The sequence below is a fragment of the Eschrichtius robustus genome, chromosome 19 (genome assembly GCF_028021215.1).
Source record: "Eschrichtius robustus isolate mEscRob2 chromosome 19, mEscRob2.pri, whole genome shotgun sequence".
NCBI classification, from domain to species: Eukaryota; Metazoa; Chordata; class Mammalia; order Artiodactyla; family Eschrichtiidae; genus Eschrichtius; species Eschrichtius robustus.
Window position 1 is genome coordinate 58,863,479 of NC_090842.1, and position 21,230 is coordinate 58,884,708.

The 21,230-nt window shown below is 54.3% G+C and overlaps 1 protein-coding gene across 1 annotated transcript; it reads right to left on the minus strand.

Moving 5' to 3' along the window:
• Window positions 1-437: 437 nt before the first annotated feature.
• SMG9 (SMG9 nonsense mediated mRNA decay factor) lies at window positions 438-19,268 on the minus strand. Its single transcript, XM_068528284.1, has 14 exons — window positions 19,000-19,268; window positions 16,192-16,347; window positions 13,866-13,940; window positions 13,513-13,777; window positions 13,338-13,435; window positions 11,718-11,830; window positions 9,394-9,505; window positions 6,692-6,787; window positions 6,204-6,289; window positions 3,434-3,540; window positions 2,598-2,705; window positions 2,298-2,426; window positions 1,842-1,986; window positions 438-960 (listed from the first exon to the last, which is right to left on the minus strand). The coding sequence occupies exons 2-14, from the start codon at window positions 16,339-16,341 to the stop codon at window positions 882-884; spliced, it is 1,563 nt and encodes a 520-aa protein (XP_068384385.1). The 5' UTR covers window positions 16,342-16,347; window positions 19,000-19,268; the 3' UTR covers window positions 438-881.
• Between the last annotated feature and the right edge of the window lie 1,962 nt (window positions 19,269-21,230).

Here is a 21,230-nt window from a genome sequence, read left to right on the forward strand (position 1 = left end):
CCTGGAACCAACCCCTTGTGGACACCGAGTGACAGTATACTATATTGACTAATTGTATTTAACTAGGGACGTGTTCTATTTTTTAACGAATTGAGTTAGGCATTGCATTTAACTAGGTATTTCACCAAAGGGAAGGCACCGTCTTCAAGTGAGCAGAAAACGAGGGCCCTGTACCTTCCTCTCCATGACACACAGAGATGGGAGGCTTGATATCACCCCAGGAAATAGAATACCCCTTTCTAGAGGCTTCCTACGTAGCAAAGACTGGTCTTTAACCACCCCTGACAACTCTCTGACCTACAGTGGATGTGCCCATGGGAAGTTCATTCAGGGTCCAATGGGAGGCCATGACTAACCTGCCCCCAAGGGCTGGGACCCAGAACTGGGGGGATTCCCAGGACAGCACGCTGGGGAGGGGGAAGGAGAGGAGCGCCAGAACAGGCTTGCATGACTGTTTTTATTCCAGCCACCAGATCTGCCCCAATAAAGAGCTCCCAGACCCTGCCTCACCTTCCAGGCAGGGGCCTGGTGTCAGGACAGAGGGACCTGCTGCTCCTGTCCCTGCAGAGGGAGGCCGACACGGAGCCCGGGCTTCCTGGTGACCACTCAGGCTCCTCCCACCGCCTGTCCGTGTGGGGGCTGATGATGGGCTACCTTGTCCAGGCTGGGGGCGGGATCTCAAAGTCACCCCCTGAACAACACTCCCTTGAGGATGGGGGCCTGGCCCTGGACACCTCGTGTCTCCGGGTGAGGAAGTCACGGTCCCTTGTCCATCAGGCCTGCTGCCGCTCTCCGCCCCGCGGGGAGAGGACGTGGGTGCCCCTCGCCATCCACTGGGGGCCCGGAAGGGGGTTCTCTGCGAGACATTCCTCCCCTTGGCCTCAGGCCAGCAGGCGGCTGTACTCTGCCAGGGCGGAGGACTTTTTCACCCCGTCCCAGATCCGGGCAGCGTAGTGGAACCTGTGAGGGGAGGTCAACAGTCAGAGCTGCCCTGGCTGTGGCCCCCGCGTGATGGTAACAGTAACGCCTGGGACACAGGGAAGATGCCAGCACTGATGGTAGGTGGCCCGATCCCCTCACCTCCCCCAGGGGAAGAGAAGCTGAAGCCCTCGAGCGCCCACCTCTGGGCCCAAACTGCTTCCCGCTGCACTCAGTGCTGGCCTTTGTGGGTAGGGGTCTATCTCTACATCCCTCCAGAGTCTTGTGATGATCAGAAATGTCTAGCAGCTGCATAACCCTCCCACCTCCCGAATTCTCCCCTCCCCGCTGGGCCCTGGTTTAGACCAAAGAGAGAAACAGAGCTCCGACCTGCACTTGCGAGTGGCTTCCTGCTGTGTCTGCACTCCCCGCCCCTTCCGGCTCCACAGCCGACTGCAGACAGACCCAGGGGAGCCAAGCTGCAGCTACTTCTCAAGTTTCTGTTTCTCTGGGAAATGAGATGAGGCAGCCCCGGGTCTGTGGCAGCACTGCTGTGGGCTCTGGGCATAGAGAGCCATGTAGAGTCGGGGCTGGGGAAGCAGCGCAGGGCTTTGTGAAGGAAGGTAGAGAAAGCCAGGGGCAGAGGCTCCCAGTGGAGGGGGCTAGTGGGGGGAGGGAGGGGCCTGGAGAACGCGGCTCCTGTGGTCCCTGACAGCTTTCTGCTTTCCTCTCCGGTGCAGCTACGCTCTCTGCACTCAGGGCCTCAGAATAAATCTTTAAACTTGACTGGGCTCACTGGCCCTACTCCTTGCAGTCAAGTGACACCCAACCACAGTGCATGACCTTGCTACGTGACGCTTCCTTTCTCTGAGCCTAAACCTCCCCACTAGTAAAACTGGACCTCCTCTGCCGAGCGCTCTTACCAGTTCTTCTCGGTGAGGATCGTGTGTGACAGCTGTGGCCGGGCCATGGACATCACTTGGCTCCGGAGCTTGCTCACCAAGGACTGGAAGCTGGGGTGGCCTCGGTACCCAGGGAGCAGGGAGAAGAGTGGGCTGGAACTGGGTCCTGGAAAGTCAGAAGTTAGGAGGGGAGGGGAAGGGGGACAGCCTGCCGAGAGAGGCCCTTCCTCCCCGTCAACAGCATCCTGGCCTGCCAGGAGCGCCTCTGAGTTCAGCCCTGGCCCAGGTCCCCCTGTCCTTCCGTGACTCGGAAACATGCTCCTACGGAAGGGTCTGAGCACCTCAAGGACAGGCTTGAGTCTCCCCCCAGACCAGGGCGGGTCCCTGTCACCCCCAGACCAGGGCAGCCTGTGTCTCCCTCTCACCAGGTGGGCCGTGTCTCCCTACGGACCAGATCCCCTCGAGGCGGAACCGTACCTGCTCTTGGGGGGGTTTCACTCTCTGCCTCGCTGTCCATGAAGGGCATCAGGAACAGATTGACCTCGGAGTCCAGGAAGTCGGGTGGGAGCCCAGGGAAGACGTTGCACTGTAACATGGACAGCGTACCTGGCGGAGAGAACCCGTGAGGCTGCAGGCACAGTGCTGCAGGGCCGGGGGAGGTACGCGCAGGGTGGTCAAGCTGGGGTCAGAGGACCGGTCTGGGGGCCGGGGCTATGGGACTGGATTGGGAGCCAGAAGGCCACTGGCCAGCTTGGGGGGTGGCTGGGGGACCCTCACCCTTGTACCGCAGGTGGGAGTGGGCCATGAGCTGGTCAATCATCAGGTGCATCTGCCGCAGCTTCCGAGGGCAGAAGTCCTCCCGGCGAGCTTTGTTCTGCAGGAAGACTGCGGGTGGGAGGAGACAGGAATGTGCAGCAGCCCGTGCTCGTGCTGTGCTCCCCTTCTCACACCAAAGACGGCACTGCCCCTGAGTTCAGATCGCTTGTATTTACGTGATAAGTAACCTCCCTTTAGTACCAGGCCCTGTGCTGGGCGGCGCTGGGGACCCAGAGAAATGAGTCAGATCTGGTCTCTGCCCTCAGGAAGCCCCCAGTCTGATGGAAAAGGCAGAAGAGGAAGACGGCCACGTGATCAGGAGGCTGGCAGAAAGACCAGGGGCTGGGCCAGGTGGAGGACGCAGGGAAGACCCTGCCTGGGGTGTCATAAATGAGCCGGATCTCTGCAGAAGAGCAGTGCGTCAGAGAGCAGGGCAAGGACAGAGCGGACCAAGGATGTGCGTGTAGGGGCCCAAGCAGGGTGACCAGGGTACATGGCGCCCCCAGGGCCGACTCCACACTCACTCCCTGAGCCCCGTGCCATGGACCCAGAAACAGGCAGACTAGGGTACTGCCCCCAAGGGGCTCCCATTCTGATCGAGGGGCCAGAGCTGGACTCGGGGGTCATGGCCCTGATGGCCAGGGGGACCCTCAGAGGAAGTGGCAGCTAATCCTTTTTGACTCTCCTCCTCACAACCCTCACAGGTGCTCCTCCCAGCGCCCCCTCCCCAGAGTACGCCCGGTTTCCGCCCCCCACTCTCCCCTGCCCACCACTGCAGCCCCCAGAACGCCTCTCACCCAGGTGGGGGTAGTACTCAGTGCCTTCATCGGAGCCTGACGAGCTGCTGGACTCATGGCTGGGGGACGGGGTGGAGGGCTTCACCATCTCTGCTGTCTGGAGGAACCTTGGGGTTTGGGGTGACAGGTTGGTGCTCTGCCGCCGGCCCCCCCATATCCCACAGCCTGGGGAAGGAGGGGGCTCCCTTCACGGATCTGATTAAAGCTACAGCGACACTCAGAAAAATGCCACATACACACCATATTTCTCACACAGTTTTAGGGAACCCAGAGACAACCCTCTCAGACACTGATCCACGGACCCATGTCAACACGTATGTATTTTTTAACGAGTTTATGCCATCAAGAAAAATACTTTATTTTTTAGAGGAGTTTTAAGTCCGTAGCAGAACTGAGTGGAAAGCAAGGAGATTTCCCATGGACCAGCCCCCCCGCCCCCCACAGCCTTCCCACTTCGCCACATCCTGATGATCTTCCATCGACACATCGTTACCACCCGAAGTCCACGGTTTACATCAGGGTTCTCTCCTGGTGGCGTATGTTCTATGGGTTTTGACAAAAACCACATAAATCCACCATTTGTATCACACCGAGTCGTTTCAGGGCCCTAAAAATCCTTTCTGCTCCACCTTATTCACCCCTCCCTCCCCCTCCCAACCCTGGCAGCCACCGATATTTTTACTGGTCTTCATAGTTTTGCCTTTTCCAGAACGTCAGAGTTGGAATCATACAGTATGAAGCCTTTTCAAATTGGCTTCTTTCACTTAATAATATCCATGAGGCTCCTCCATTGTCTTCCAGGGCATGACAGCGCATCTCTTTTTAACACTGAATAATATTCCATCGTGTGGATGTACCACAACTTATTTATCCGTTTATCTACCAAAGGACACCTTGGCTGCCCCCAGTTTTGGCAATTATGAATAAAGCTGTGCAGGTTTTTGTATGGATATAAGTTTTCAGTTTATGCTATTTTAAAGTAATTCTTCCAAATATATAAGCGTATATATAAAAGTAAATAAAATAAACCTGAGATAAGGGCTAATGGGATCTGATAAACTATTGCCCTTCTCCTCGTACGGACATGCACACAAAGCAATCTGGAGTGACTGAGGGGGGCAGGAAGGGACAACAGAGTTGAAGGTTCCCTCAGCCCAGACTGGGGTCCCTGATCTCAGGACTCAGCTGAGGGGGACCTCAGGGCAAAAGGGCCTCTGAGCCTATAAGCACCTACTATGTGCCCAGATTGCGCTGGCACCTCCCTTCCAGGCCGTCCCTAAATCAGGCCACAAATATGGTATCCACAATTTCCAGGGATACACCTGCTCTGGGGAGCCCACATGTAGACTCTGGCTTAAAACCGAGGCTCTGCATGGGCCAGCCTGAGGCCACACCCCATCAGAATGTGAACTCCACAGGGCAGCCTGTGTTACCTGTTTGTTCACACCTGCATCCCCAGAGCCCAGGACAGTGAGCAGCCTATGTAAATGTCCAATATATTTGTCCTTCGAATGAATTCCAACGGACGATGGTGGTAGGAGGGGGTGTTTCAGAATTAAGTCACTTAGATCTGGTCAAAACAGCTGGCTCCCCCAGCAGGTTGCTTTTTACTGTTGGCCAGACCCTTAGCTCCCGCCCATCCCCAGAGTTACTAACACAAACCTTAAGCTCCCACTTAATCTACTGCTTACTACACACCAGGTACTGTGCTGAATGCTTTATATTCTTTAACTCACTTCATCTGCAGGACACCGTTTGCCTATGAGGAAGTGTGGAAAAAGCAACCACTCGCCTAACAAGTACTGGGATTCAAACCCAGGGCTGCCTGACTCCGGAGACATCTGCTTCCTTCAGCTCGGCTCTCCCCTCCCCACGAGCTCCCGTTCCTTCCATCTGTCTGTCTGGGCCCCGTGCCCAGGGCTGCTGGCCTCCCCACAGCTACCTCCTGGAGCCTGAGGCCAAGAGGATGGGAGCCAGTCCTATCTGGGGGCATTTCTGGAACCTCCAGCTGCTTCAGGCAGGACTCCTGCCAGATCCTGACTCCCTCTCTTCCCTGCCCACCAGGGTCCCGCGGGAACGGCACCTACGCCTGGAGGGGATGGGCCACGAGGCTCTGAGGACCAGTTCCTCAGTATGCTATTCGTTCAACAAACCTGTGTTAAATATCCACCTTGGGCCAGGCACTGTGTGAGCCACTGGGGCTTACATTCTAACGAGGGAGACAAGACCATAAAAAGGTCCACACCATCCTGTCAGGGAGTGATACGTGCAATGAAGGAGAACACAGCAGGGTGAGAGCGGGAGAGTCACAGGAGAGGCAGTGTTAGCAGGTCGGGGAGGCCTCAGGGGGACGTGAAGGACATGAGGGAGGGGGCCTGGCAGCCGCGGGGAGAGTGTTTCCAGCCGAGGGATGAGGCGTGCAGAGGTCCTAAGCGCCACGAGGGACAGCCGTGGGGCCACCACACCTTTGATGGAAGGAGTGAGGGAAGTGCTGGGAGAGGTCAGGGCGGTGACCGGGACCACATCACGTAGGACCTGGTTAGCCATGCATGGGGAGGACTTTGGAGTTTACTCTGAGTGATGTGCACAGTCCGTGGAGGGTTGTAAGTGTGTATGCGTGCTGAGAGAGGACTAGGTGGCAGTGATCCTCTCCAGCTCACGTTTTCAGAGGGTCCCTGTGGCTGCCGTGTGGAAGCGGCGAGAGCCGGGCGAGTGGCTGAGTCTCGGGGCCCCCGTCCCTGGCCCAGCTCCGCTCCCGACAGCGCCTCACCTGTACAGACTGAGGTCCGTGAACCAGTCCTGGACGACAATCACCACGTGGCAGACCGTGAAGAGGAAGGCCGCGATCTGGAGAGACTGCGCGGGGCAGGAACGCACAACAGAGTTGAAGGTCCCCTCAGCCCAGACTGGGGTGCCTGATCTCAGGACTCAGCTGAGGGGGCCACAGGGCAAAAGCGCCTCTGAGCCTATAAGCACCTGCTATGGGCCCAGACTGTACTGGCACTTCCCTTCCAGGCCATCCCTGAAATGGGCCAGGTGGCAATGATCAGCCCCTTTTTACACAGGCGGATACAGAGGCTTGAAGGGGGGACGATTTTGCCAAGAGGCAGAGCCAGGAGCTGAGCCAGGTCTGACTCTTGGTGCTGCCCTCTCCCTCCAGCTCTGGGGTACCCAGGGCTCTTATGAAGCAGAAACTAGCCTAACCCGTATCCACTAGCTCTCCATCCTGGACCACCAGGCCCGGCTCGGCCCCCTCACCTGCATCTCCACGTAGGTGTGGGGCAGGCTGTACTCTGGAGGCAGCTTGCGGTCGTTGTTGATGAGGTGGTCCAAGATGGAGGGGCTCAGGATGGGCTGGAGCAGGAAGACAGCAAGGTGTCAGGGAAGGGCTGGGGGTCAGGATCCCAGGGGACATGGCCACCCAAGTTCCACCCGATGACGGCAGATACATCATCTCCCAGGACAAAATAATGTCAGATACACGGGCAGTTTCTAATTAGAAAAGAACCAGTCAGTGAAAGGAGGTGACAGAAAAAAAGTTTCAAAGCCGACACACTCTCCCCAGCTCTCTTACAAGTCCCCATTGCTCTCAAGTGCTGCGTGCCCCAGAAGAACGCTCCTAGTGCTGATAAATCTAACATTTACTTGAATGAGTCATGTCGCTGCAACACCCTTATTTTGTTGTTTCAAATGCTTTCAAAACTTCACTAGGATAATCACTCAGGTCAAATAACAATGATTAATGTGAAGACTAGTGAGGATTTAAAAGGCTGCATCAGGGCTTCCCTGGTGGGGCAGTGGTTAAGAATCCGCCTGCCAACGCAGGGGACACGGGTTCGAGCCCCAGTCCAGGAAGATCCCACATGCCGCGGAGCAACTAAGCCTGTGCACCACAACTACTGAGCCTGTGCTCTAGAGCCTGCGTGCCACAACTACTGAGCCCGAGTGCTGCAATTACTGAAGCCTGCACACCTAGAGCCTGTGCTCCACAACGAGAAGCCACCACAACGAGAAGCCCATGCACCGCAACGAAGAGTAGCCCCGGCTCGCTGCAACTAGAGAAACCGAGCACGAAGCACTAAAACCCAACACAGCCAAAACAAACAAACAAACAAAGAACTGCATCAGTGGGTGTAAAAGAGTCAGCGGTGAGCTCATTACCATTTCTTAGAAGAACATCCCACTAAAAATACAAGAGGCTAAATTAGTGGATGATCTATCCACTTCTTCCTGCCCTGGGTGGAATTAACTTTAAGAAAGAGACTTTCCCAAGGGCTCACTTTCTAAAACCCCAAACACTGCAGTGTTCCATTCTGTCTTTTTTCATTCTTTCATTTATTTATTGCTTGTTTGTTTGCTTGCTTGCTTGCTTGCTGCATTGGGTCTTCATTGCTGCTCGCGGGCTTTCTCTAGTTGCGGCGAGCGGGGGCTACTCTTCCTTGCGGTGCGCGTGCTTCTCGTTGTGGTGGCTTCCTTGTTGTGAAGCACGGGCTCTAGGTGCACGGGCTTCAGCAGTTGTGGCTTGCGGGCTCTAGAGCACAGGTTCAGTAGTTGTGGCACATGGGCTCAGTAGTTGTGGCTCGCTGGCTATAGAGCGCAGGCTCAGTAGTTGTGGCGCACGGGCTTAGTTGCTCCGCGGCATGTGGGATCTTCCTGGACTGGGGCTTGAACCTGTGTCCCCTGCACTGGCAGGCGGATTCTTAACCACTGCACCACCAGGGAAGTCCCTTCCATTCTGTCTTGTTCTAACTTCTGCTCTGCCCCATAGGGGCCCCAGACCAGCGCGCAGCTGGTTCAGCTCGGCACGAGGTCCCGGTGGTCCTGTCACAGGGCCTGGCACACAGGTCTCACACCACATTTGTGGAAGGTTTTCCACCCATCAATGTGTACGGTGGCCAGAACATTGTTCCACTAACATTCACTGAGCATCAGCTGTGGGCCAGGCCTCTCCCTGAGGAGCTGCAGACCGGAGAGGAGCGGGCACAGAATGCGAGAACCGGATTGTGGTAAGTCATGTGCTGCGCCGGGAGGTGCACATGGGCACCGGTGGGCGTTCAGAGGAGGGGGAGGCTTCCGGGAGGAGGCAACGCCCCTGCGGAGTCTTCAGGGAGGAGAAGGCAACAGCCAGGCAACAAAGCAAGGGGAGAGAGAATGTTCTAATGGTGACGATGCTGACAGCCAAGAGTACTGAGAGCCCACTTCATGCCAGGACTTTACCTGTGTTAACTCACTGACACCTCACAGAAACCCCACGAGGGAAGTAATGTTGTTTTTCCCACTTAAGGAAACCGAGGAGTGGAAACGTTAAACGACTTGGCCAAGGTCGCAGAGCTCAGGAGCGAGACTATGGTGAGGCCTGGAGGTGTGCGTGGCGGGGCTGGTGTCTGCACCAGAGAGGGGAGTCCAGGGGGTCTGACGGAGGCGAGCCGCACAGGCCCCGGCTGCCTAGCTAAGGAACAGGGATCTTGGAAAAGCTGAGGAAAGCTGCCAGGTAACGCAGGACAGGCCAGCTCTTGTGACAGTGAGGCGCCTGAAGGCTCACCACGCGCCATCCCGTGCCCAGCACTCTGCCTGGACTGTTCCACTGACTCCCTGCAACCCTCCTGTGAAGCTGAGAAAACTATCACCCCCATTGACAGATGAGAAAATGGAGGTGGGGCGGTTAAAACTTACTTAAAGGCCAGCTCTGGCTGTAGACTGACTCTAGGGCCCACACTTCCAACTGCTATGCTATAAGATTCTTTAGGCTCCTGTGTACACGAAAGATGGGAGGGGAGAGGGGGCGAAATCTGACAAGAAGAGACTAAGGGCCAAAAAGAGACACAACTTGCCCAAAGGCACTAGCATGTCCATGGCTTGGCCGGAGCCCCATGGAATCCAAGCAAGGTTCTGGCTTAAACACATTTGGGGATGAAGCTGAGTGCTGCAGGCAGCAGGGTGGGGTGAGCGGGGGTCAGCACCTGCGTGTCCAGGAAAACGATCCGCTCCTGGGTAATAAAGAAGTCAATGCCACTGGTCTGGTTGCCCCCTCGTTCCTTCATTTCGGCGCTCTGGGCCCGGAAGACATAGGCCCTGTGGAAAGGAGCAGGTGGGGGCATTAGAGGTCAGGTTCTTGGCCTTTGCCGCCTCCAGAGTGTGGCCCTGTGAGTGAGCCCATGAGATGTGATTCCCCGCCTGCCCGCAAAGCCTTCCATCCATGGCCCCTGCTGCCTAGGGGGCTATGTTTTATATCACATGACTTCATCCCTACCCACAGGTAGACCTGTTAAGTCTTAACAAAATCAGTAGACCGAGGTGTTTAAGAGCAAGGACTTTGCTGCACTGCTGGGGTTCAAACCCCAGCTCTGCCTCTTCCTGGCTGTGTGGCTTTGAGTAAGTTCCTTAATCTCTTTCTCCTCGGTTTCCTCATCTGTAAAACAGGGACAACAATAGTCTCAATCTCTCAGAGTTAACTGTGAAGTTAATATACATAAAGCCCTTAAAAAAGAGTGCCTGATACACGGCGATGTAAAATTGCTAGCTATTAATTATCAAGTGTACCTGCCATGTGCCAGGCACGGGACACACAGCACTGAATACTCTCCACCCCACAGTGAGAGGATGCGGGGCATCTTGGTTCCCAGTTCTTACCCTGACTGGAACGCTTTCCCTGCTCCCCCTCCTCAGAGTCTGCTTGTTCTCAAATGGCCCCCTGACCACCTGATTTAAAACAGTAACCTGGCCCCAACGCCACCTCCCTATAACCCCTTCCCGTTTGATTATCATCTTCTAATGTGCTTGTTTACTAGCTCCCCATTAAAATGCAAGCCCCATGGGGACAGAGATTTTTGCCACTTTTGTTTACTGTTGTAGCCCCAGCACCCAGGACAGGGCCTGGCCCATGGTAAACACCCAATAAATATTTGTTGAACTGAAGCAGGGAGAACAGTTAGGAGGCTCCTGGCCTCCTCCAGGGGAGATGGCAGTGGCCTGGACCAGGAGATGGGCGTGGAGGAGAGGAGCAGATGAATTCTCAAGATATTTAGGAGGTAAAACTTATGAGACCTGATGACGAGAGTTGGTACCAACGTCTGCCATGTCGCAGGCGGACCTGCCTCAGAAGGACACAGTAGGCCGACAGGATTCTAGCTCAAGAATCCGAGCCGACAGCCACAGGAAAGTTTTGCTAGTTGGGGGTGGAAGCTGAGATGGAAAGGATGCCAGCCAAGAGACCTGCAGCTGTGCCAGAGCGGAGCCCAGTTGAGCTGAAGTCGTGAGTGAGCAGAGAAGAGTGGGGACGGAGCCGACCTGGAAGGCGGGGCACCCGCAGCTCTGGGTCTGGTGATGTATGTTCTAACCACAGGGGTTCTTAACCTGTTCCGGGTTTCCCTCAGGCCCCTCTGAGAGCTGGTGGGAACTATGGACACTTTCCCTAGAAGAGAAGCCTGACTGTAAATGTGTGTAGAATCCTGCATATACAGTTCGGGGGTTCATGGACCCCTGAGGCCCATCCATGGTATCCAGGGTGACATCACCGACTTTATAAAAACCAAACTCCTACGCTTTTAGATAACCCTAAGTGGCCACAACCCCTGCTCACCCCCCATCTTGATTCTTCCCTAATTAGACTGTCTTATGTTCCCTACCTTACTCCCTAATCCCTGCCTTTCCCTCTTTCCTTCCCTGCCCTCAGTTTGGGGCTCTAGTTCTCAAGCTCCCTCCTCCCCCAAAGGACTCCATGCTTTACCTTCACAATCATACCCCATCCTTACTCAGCAAGGCAGGACTGAGGCTGGTCTAGAACCCACACCCTTCACCCAGGTCTCTTGTCCCAGTGTTTCCCAGGCCACATCAACCACATCCTGTGAGCACTCGCTCTGTGCCAATTTCTTGTTAACTTTTCCCTTCCCGATCTTGTCTCATCCTCCAAAATCCCACTTTACAGATGAGAAAGTGAAATACCAAGAGGTGAAGGGACCTGCCCAAGATCAGCCAGCTGGTGAGCGACAGGGCTGAGACTGAGGTGAACCTAAATCCAAAGACTTAATGAATACGCCATGCCAGTTCCTGGCGGCCCTGCACCATCTGCTGGCACAAGGAAGGAAGGGAGGGAGGGAGGTACAGGATTGGTTTCTTTGGAGCTACACGAAAGTTTGGTCCAGACTGGTCATCGACCTCGTCTGACAGAGACACTGAGGTCAAGGGAGGGGATGCAACTTCCCAAACACCACTTGCAATATCCAGGCCCACCCTCCCCTGACCTAGGTGGGTGCCACCTCCCTTCCAGACCCAACGCCCCCCTCACCTCTGGTCCTCCTCAGGAGTGTTGGCTGACAACAACGACATAACCATGGACTTGCCTGTCCCCTGGAGGCCCAGGACACCAACCACCAAGACATCAGTCTGATCCAACAGGTACTGCGGGAAGATGCAGGAATGAGACCCTCAAAAATCTGTCGGTTGATGGAGTGGGAGTGAGGAAGGGGCCCTAGAGACTTCCATGGCTCGTCCACCTACCTTCTCAGATATAAAGAAAAACGTTCGTGCACCAAATCCCCTCAACTGGGCAAAGGGCGGGGGAAGGGGGGGTATATGGAATGTTCTGGGCACAAAGGACAGCATTTGTGAGAGCTCCGAAGCAGAAAAGAGCCTCGCTGGTCAAGAAGGTACTAGGAAGTCAGCGTGGCTGGAACACAGAGGAAAAGGGGCGCTTGACTTTGGGGAGGAGAAGGGGAGAGGCATAGGAACAAAAGGATGGGTGGAAGAAGCCAGGACTGGGTAACTGAGGGCCACTGGAGCAGACTCCTGGGAGGCTTTGGGCTTCAGGCAGGTTGGGAAAACATGGGAAAGCATGAGAAAGGCAGCAGTAAGCAGGAAGGGGAGCCCAGCCCATCCTGGCTCTGTCTGTGGGATTTAAGAGTCCTACAGAATCCTGAGACCTTCACCTCTGGGCTGCCAGCTCTGCTGATTTTCACCACCAGGGGGCATAAGAGACACTCCTCAAGGAAAACAAGTCATGTCCTCAATGTGGCTGCTGCACCTCAGAACCATCTGGAGAGCTCTAAAAAAACCCCTCTAATCCTGGGCTGAACCCTAGACCCACTAAAGCAGAATATCGAGGGCTAGCCCAGTTCAATATGGTAGACACTGACCACATGTGGCTACTTAAATTTAAATTAATTAAAATTAAACAAAACTACAAATTCAGTTCCTCAGTTATACGAGCCGCATTTGGGGATTTGTGGGTAAGCGCTCTACAGCAGGGCCTGGACAGCGGCTTTTTTTTTTTTTTTTAAAGCTCCCCAGTTGATATCAACATGAGAGTGGTAACAGATGGGCCTGGTATGTTGTTAGTAAATCCAAGCTGTTGGAGGAGGAGAGGGAGCATACCTGGGAGAATCTGAAGAATGTGACAAGCCTGGGAGGAAAAAACAGGAAGGGGGAAATGAAGACTGGGACACTGGAAGTAGATGTGACGGTCCAGGAGTGTGAGGTGTGGACTAGAGGGAGGGCTGTTGGGATGGAGGCGGAACCTCCGGGGCTAACATTCAAACCAGTTCACACTGGTACTGCATGGGTCTTGACCAACCAGGAGGAGGACTGGAGCAGGCCCCGGAGGCCGCCCTGCTGCGTGCGAGGGGGGGCAGGAGATCCCAGGGCCTCTGCGGTGGTAGTGGGTCCCTCTTTGCCAACCAGTACCAAAGTATTTCAGCATTTTAACAACCAGCACAACTGAGCTAGTGTCAGCCACTGAAATTCGGCCCAGCTAGGTGAGAACTTTCTGATCCATTCTCTCTCACTGCTGCCACTGCCCGAAAGCTGTCTAGTCTGGTGTTGCCTGCCAAAAAGGTGGGGGGCGGGGAGGAGGTGAGGGTGTGGGACCCGGAAAAGGTCGAGCAGGGAGAGACCCCTGACCCCCCAGTACCTCAATGGCACTGTCGCACCAATTCATCTGGTCATCCACCAACTTGATGCTGTGCTTCATGCGCTCTGGGGGCAGCAGTTTGGCCTGGCCCACGACAGCTGCAGACAAGGACGTGCTGAGGGTCTGTGCGAGGGGGTTCCGGCTCCCAACCAGATCCCGCCCGGCCCCAACTCACGGTCCATGGCTGCTGGCGCGGCGGTCCCCATGCCCCGGTTCTGGATCTGGTACACAGGCTGTGTGGGTCTCTGCCCCTCCTTCTCCCCCTTGGGTGGCGCAGGGGCTGCAGGGGGTGGTGGGGCAGTGCCCTCGGGGGTGGAGGCACTCGCTGTGGCCGCAGGGCCTTTCCCCTCCTCCCGTGGCTTCATGAGGACAATGGGCTTCTCAAGAGGGGCTGGGGTAGGCGGGGTGGCAGGGGCCGTTGGAGTCGGTGGCTGCTTTGACTACGGGCGTGAGAAGGTTTCGGTCAGTGGAGAGATCCCTGCCCTAACTGCTCCCAGCCTCCCCTTCCAAAGCGTCTTCCCCGCTCACCCGCTCTGCTGGAGGTTTTGAGAGGATGATGGGGGTTTTCTGCATGACCGCCGTGCTTGTCTCTTCGCTGCCATCCTGTGGTGAGGGAGGGCAGTTACTCAGGAGTGGCTCCCCTAGCTCCCTGGACACCCCTCTAAGTGCCAAGTACCATTCTAAACGCCTTCAGACATAAACTCCTCCAATCCTACCAACAGCCCTGTGAGAGATACCTTTATCCCCATTTTTCAGATGAAGAAACTGAGATCCAGAGAGGTTAACTGGCTTGCCCAAGGCCACACAGCCAATTAAGCAGTGGAGCCAGGCCTTGAAGCCAGACAGCCGGGTTCCAGAAGCACGCTACCAGCCGCTCCACTCAGCTGCCTTTGCTAGACAAGCCCAGGCAGAAGGCGCTGGGGCTCTGGAGTGAGAGACATCTGCATTTGAACTTGGCCTTGGCTTTTGTTGGTTGTGTGAACACGGATAAGGAACCACCCTTACTTAGGCCTGTTTGCTCATCTGGCGAATGGGGATAGGAATTCCTTCCTCACAGGACTGTTAAGAGGGTGAGAGTAGACAGGACTCACAAACCGTCCACGCAGCATTGGGCACGTGGCAGGTGAGCAATATCTAGAGCTGCTATCCTGACAGCCCTGCTGTCCCAACCTCCGCTCCCCAGCCCCACCCGGGCTAGCCAAGTCGGCGGACTGATTCCCATGCCTTACCCTCTTCATGCCTCTTCTGTCTCACCCCCATCTGCCTAAGAAAGGGGAGAGACCTGAGTTGGAATCCTGTTCCTTCTGTGGTAGCCTGAGTAACCCTGGGACAGTCTTGACCCTTCACTAGGTCTGTTTCTTCACCCACATATTGAGGATACTTATTTAAATCCTGCTCACTCACTGGCCTATGACGAAGGACAAACCAAAGGATATGAACGTGCTTTGCAAAGAACAGGTGAGGGTGGAGAGAAGATGATGGATAGGAGATACAGTCAGGAGGCACCATGTACAGCACTGGTGCCCGACTGGCATGGGGGGTGACCAGGATGAGACCTGATGGGCTGTCACTAGTAGTGGGAGGAAGAGAATTGGCAGGAAGACGCTGAGGTCAGCAGGAGACATGGAGGATGTGAGGAGTCCATTGGCCAGTTAGGAGGCTGCCAGGGCTCAGGAGCAAAGTCAGAGTCAAAGACAAGAGATCTGGGAGTTGCTTGTTCAGGGACTGAAGCTGAAGGTGCAGGAAGATGGTAACATTCCCCAGAAAGATGTGTGTGGAAGGAGGAGAGACTGCGTGTTGTCACTTATGCTGTGGCCCAAGGGAAGGAGCAAGTAAGAGCCAAGCTCACTGTGAATAAATTTCCTTCATGTTTTTTGCAGTTTTATGGCTCAGAAACTGTCCCAACCATTATCTTCTTCCACTCACCCCCCCGCCCCCCCCCCCAATAAACAGCCCTTAGAGGCGGGCAGGGCCCTGGAGAAAGAACCCAGGGGACAGGCTCTGGCAGTGCGTCACCTACACACAGGAGAGGAGCAAGGCAGGACCGGGCCCACAACAAAGCTCCCGATTCCTGGTCCAGGACGCTCTACAGCAGACAAGGTGCTGCGCCTGAGGCTCACTTGGATTCGGGTTCAAGTCCTGGCCCCAAAGCTTATTGACTTGTGACTTTGGGTAAGTCCCTTCCCCTCTAAGACTCATTTCCTCTTTAGTGAAAACTGGGTCTATCATAGGCTCTACTTCATGGGACAGCTGCAGGAGTCCAGGAAGACCCAAAGGATGGAAAGCACTCTGCAGAGCACCAGCACACTGCACACTGCTCAACAGACAAAAAAGGCTGCTATTATTACACAACTCTGGAAAACAGGAGCTTCTGGCACCTCTCAGCTCAAACTCCAATGCCAATTCCAGTCCGTGAAATCCAAAGTTCTTTCCAAGGCCTATCAGGTCCCACATGATCTTGCCCCAGTTTCCTCTCTGATCTCATCTTCCATCACTTTCCCTTCTTCATCCACTGCAGCCACGCTGGGCTCCTGGCTACTCCTTGAACACACCAGATAAAGGCCTCAGGGCCTTCGCATTTGCTCTTCTTTCTGTTCTGAATGCTCTTCACTCAGATTCTGTCAGGACTTGTCCCCTTGCCTCCTTCAGGTCTCTGCTCAAAAGTCAGCTCTTCGGAGAAGCCTTCTCTGACTGCTTCATCTAAGACAGCCCCTTTATCACTCTGAGGGCAGTCCGTTTTGTCCACAGATATATCCCCAGCATCTAGATGAGGGCCCGGTGCCTCGCAGGTGCTCAATAAACATTGGTGGAATCAGTGGACACATGAATGCTGCCCTTGGGCCCAGACACTCACCCGTCTCTCTCTGTCCCAAGGTGCAATGTAGTCCCTCTCCCGACCGCCAGGCCCGGAGAGATTCTGGGGGCCGCCAGAGCCTGGCTCCTTCCACCGCCGCCGCCTGTCTATCCCATAGAGCCCAGGCTGACTGTGCCCAGACTCAGACATGGTCACCTATGGGTAGAAAAAGGATGATTCCAGGATGAAGAAAGTCTCGCCCCAATCTATGTGGCTTACCCTGGACTATAAGAAGGCACTTCCTTTCAAGAGAGCTCTGTGGCTGTGGCTGTGGCAGTGACTGCCAGCAGGATCTCAATAGCCATTCTTCACTTCGTCCAAAGAAATAAAACCCTCAGTTCTGAGCTGGACACATGGCTATCCAGAATACGCTTCTCAGCCTAGTCTGCAGTTAGCTGCGGCCATGTGACTAAGCTCTTTCTGGCCAACGGTATGACACCAGAAGTGTGTTTTGGCAGTGTTCAGAAACTTTTCTTCACAGACACTGGCACCTGCCTTTTGTCTCCTACTAGCTGAAAGGAATGCGGGTGTGGAGGCTGGAGCTCAAGCAGCCATCGAGGTCTGTGAGGCAGCTTAATGGAAGGAAGGCATAGAGACAAAACACAAGGTTTGGGGACTCCCTATTAACCTTAAATTGCCTATCTCTGGATGCAGTGACAAACAAATCCCCTTCTATCTCTTGCAGCCAAAACTATTCCCAACTGGTAATCACTTTGCTCAACATAAATACTAACACATGGGGGAAGGTCACATAAAAATGGGACATACTCTTTCCCAAAGTGCAGCAAAGCATTTCCATACAAATCTGTAACATGACTCCCAGTCCGACAACTACCCTTGTGATTACCCAATACTGGCACATGTTGGGGTGGGGCACCTGTATTCAAGGACCTATTTTCACCGGGTGTCCCTCTACTTTCAGTGTGTTCACCTTCCATTACTGATGGTCTGCCATCCCTCACACTCCAAGGTCTCACCAGGGACATTATATGCCCCTCACCAGGGTCATTATACGTCATTATATGTCTCACATCTAAGACATTATAAAATGTATGGTTACCTATATAACTCACTCTCTATCATTTAACTAGCTGCTTATAGGCCCCTAGGGAGTTTCCCCAGCTGTTTACACTTTATTCCAGGGAAGTCTCTTGAGTATGTCTGTAGGACTCCGAGGTCAACTGCTGTAGCTCACGGGTCCATATCTGGTCTGCCTTCTGTTTTTGGAAATAAAGTTTTATTGGAATACAGCCACATCCATCAATTTACAAATAGTCTACGGCTGCCTTCTTGACACAATGGCAAAGTTGAGTAGCTGAGACAGAGATACTATGGGCTGCAGAGTCTAAAGTAATTATTCTCTGGACCTTTACAGAAAACGTTTGCTGACCTTTGCTTAGCTCTGAAGTGCCTTCAAACCATTCTACGAATCCCTCCACCTCCCACCCCAGTACAGTGACATGAAGAGGTCCTTGTGTATAAGACTCTTTCCCCAGAACGGAAGTATCTGTTTACAGGATGCAGAAGTAATTTTGCTAGCCAGATATGGGCTTGTCTAGCTCCTCTCCCACTGCTCTACGTGACCTCTCCCCTAGCCACAAACTAGGTGGAAGACTGCCTTCTGAGACAAAGGAGGACAAGGCCAGTTTGCAGATGCTTATGCAAACTGATTCGGCACTTAAATGCCTGTTTACAGTCTCCCAAAGGAGAGCCTCCTCAGAAATTGAGACTCTTCCCCCCCTTGCAATTAAGGTTCTGTTTACACTTTATCCTGGAGGCCTCCCCAGCACTTGTCTGTTTTCTTGCCTCAATAGAGATTCTGCTCCAGCACTACAGTGTCTGTTTACATAACCCATGAGGACCTTCTTCCCATGCATGTTATTCTGGGAACTTCCACAGTATCTGAGTTTACTCTACAGCCCCTATGGCAAGCTCCCCAGAATTTAAGAGTTCACCTACAAGCATTCTGGGGACTCCCAATATTGTTTCCAGGCTCCTCTGGGGAGTCCCCCCCAAAAGTATAAAGCCAGTCTATTTGTGTTCATTTACAGGACTCTTAAGGTGACTTCCCAGAACTACAAATTACAAATTTCACCCTATTACAAATTCTTTGGGGGGCTTCCTCAGTACTTAAGCGCTTATCTCTTAACACGCTCCTTTTGGGGGATCACCCAGAATCTAATTTGCAAGTTATCTGGGGAGACTCCCAATTCCTAACTCCGTATTTATGGTCTAATGAAGCACTCCCACCCCAGAACTTGAGTCTATTCACACTATTTTTCTACAAGACTCTCCAGCAACTACATGTATACGTACAGCCTCTTATATGGGGTCTCCCCTGGCACTTGAGTCTGTGTTTTATTCAGGGGACTTCAGCATAATTAGGCACCTGTTTACAGGCCTCCCATAGGGAACCCCAGAACTTAAGTTTCTATTTACACTGTATTTAGAGGAATTTGGAGGACCTCCCCACTGTTTAAAAATCCGTTTGTAGGCCCTCTAGGCCCCAGGGCTCTGCACGTTATTGGAGGGATTTCGCAGTACTTTACCGCCAGTTTACAGGCCCTCACTATAAATGGTCTCCCAGAACTGAAATTTTTCCTATATACACATTATCTGTCTCCTGCCCACCCCACTCCCGCCAACGCGCTTTTCAACAGGTTGCTTTGACTCCGAACTCAGTTACGCACAACCGCCAGGCGTCCGAGCGACCGGTTAGCGGTCAAGGAGGAGCCTGGCCCCGAAACACGCCCTGTGCCCCGCCCCCCGCCGAGGCGCCAGCCTCGCGCAGGCACGCGGGCCCCTTACCTAAGGCGGCTGCTGATTGGTTCCTGGGGTGCAAGGGGGCGCGCGCCCTCCGAGATGGGGGTGGGGTGGGGACGGGGAAGTTCCACCGCAAGCCACCGGCCTGTAAATGGAGTCTGGGGACCCGGGAGCGTAGCGGGAGAGAACGGGTACCGGTCAACCCCGAACCGGTGGGGGCATGCCGGAAGCGGCACCGAAGGAAGGCCGGTCCGAGGGAGGAAGAAGTCGAGAAGATCTCGCGGGGCCGAACCGAGATCAGGTCTCGCGGGCTGTCTGCCCTGCGCATGCGCCGCAGGCTGGGCGCGCGAGAATCGAGCGTGAGCGCCGGGCGGAGCATGCGTTGATGTAGGTGGTTGGCTTCAGCAAGCCGGCGGATTGCAGAGGGGAGTTGGGAGTGCGCGGCGACTCCGCTTCAGTGCGCGTGCGCGTCGCAGGGGGCGTACGTGGGCTTGCAGAGAAGCTGGGGAAGCCGGGGCGGGGACGCCGCATGCTTTGGGTTCGAGTACCGCTTCAGCTGTGGTGTTGGCAGGACGCGGTGGGGTGGGACAGCAGGAAAGAATTTAAGTGTCCCGGGCTGAGTGAGTGCTGAGAACACAGGAATGAATCAGACCTGGCGTAGGCCCTGGAAGGGATCCCGGTCTGTGGAGGGAGACGGCTAGGGAATCAAATCACTTAGGAAAGGGTGCGGGTACGATTGGACCTTGAAGGGCAGGCAAGGACACTCCAGGCGAGGGAACCCCGGGAGAAAGGTCCAGCTGGCTTGGACTCATGGAGTTCCACTGGGGTGGGAGGTGAGGCAACAGACATGGGCAGGTCAGATCCTGAAGAGATGTGAGGCGTGGACTGGTGGGAAGAAGAGCACGTATAAACCCTTCGGGGGCTGCGGTGGAGGAGGGATACAGTGCTAAGAGTCGACAATTCAAACGCCTGCGGTAGGAACCCTGTGCGCGCCTAAGAGGAATACCGGGCGGAGAGTGAGGCCCGCGGAGACCGCATGCGCAGTTAGCCCAAAGGGCTCCGCGACTTAGCTGAAGCGGGTGGTTACCAATGGGAACGATAGATGCTTCAAGAGAAGAGAGAAGGGTATATATACATATACATGTATTCATAGATATGTAGGTGAGTGGGGAATTTACCATTTTTCATTTAAAATTATATTTGGGTACCTCCCCGGAGGTCCAGTGATTAAGACTCCGGGCTTCCATTGCTTGGGGACACAGGTTGGTCCCTGGTCGGGGAACTAAGATCCCACATGCCGCGGGGTGCTGCCAAACAACAACAAAATTATATTTGGACAGGGAATACATGTACATTCTGACAAAAGTCGAGCAGTCCATGGGGTAGACAAGAAAAGTCCGTCTCCTCTGTGGTTCCCATATTCCATTCCTAGAGCACCGCTTCTCAGTTTCCTTCTGGAGCTACTGTTACAGCAAAGCATTGGGGTTGAGAGCTTGAGCCTGGCCAAGTTCCTTAACCTCTCTGCGTCTGTGTCCTGTTTCTACAATGGAGATGAGGGCACTGAATGATGATACTGGCAGAGTTAAATGGGTGACAGTGCCTAGAATAGTGCCTGGTGCATAGTAGCACTGTGTGTTGTCATTATTTTGTGGTTTATGATGACAGTGATAGTGACTGAGTCTGAACTGCCCCCTTCCCGTCCAGGCCTCATCCCTGCTGTCATTTTCTCAGCACAGGTGGCAGGTGGAACCATTTCTCCAGGCTGGGTGAAAACAACCATCACACAGACTGAGTTGAGAGTCCTGTTGTTTATGGATTCTCCAGAAGATTGTGGGTGTCTAGCAGAGATACACATGACAGGCCATCTTTGTGTTATGTCTGACATTATCCCTTTTAGCATCTTCATCTGTTAGGTCGAATCTGTTTTTCTTACCTGAACTTCTCAACCCCAGAGTAGCCTCACAAATGCCAGTTTCACCTCTGGGCAACCCTCAGAGGTGGAGATTTGACTTAACGGAAAAGAAGGGGCTTGGCATTGGACCATGAGCCCACTGTATACTGGGTTCTGCTTTATATACATCACTGTAACCTTCTCCCCTCCTTGTTTAACAGATGCAGAAAATGAGTCTGAGAGCGAAGAAGGGCCTTACTGGAGTACCCAGGGCCAGGAGGCATCAGGGCCTGGATTCAAACCCAACCCTGTCTCACTCTAGGGCGAGCACACATTTTTTTCCCTGGCAGTGGGCAGCCTGCCTAGCGGTGAGTCAGTGGTGCAA

Bases quoted from the DNA above. Each gene is read 5' to 3' on its own strand.
- SMG9 (XM_068528284.1), bottom strand. From the start codon at position 16,341: ATGTCTGAGTCTGGGCACAGTCAGCCTGGGCTCTATGGGATAGACAGG. The intron at 11,831-13,337 runs GTACTGGGGGGT...ATCTTCCCGCAG, and splicing joins GGTGCGACAGTGCCATTGAG to TACCTGTTGGATCAGACTGA. The intron at 3,541-6,203 runs GTGAGGCGCTGT...CCAAACCCCAAG, and splicing joins ACGGACCTCAGTCTGTACAG to GTTCCTCCAGACAGCAGAGA.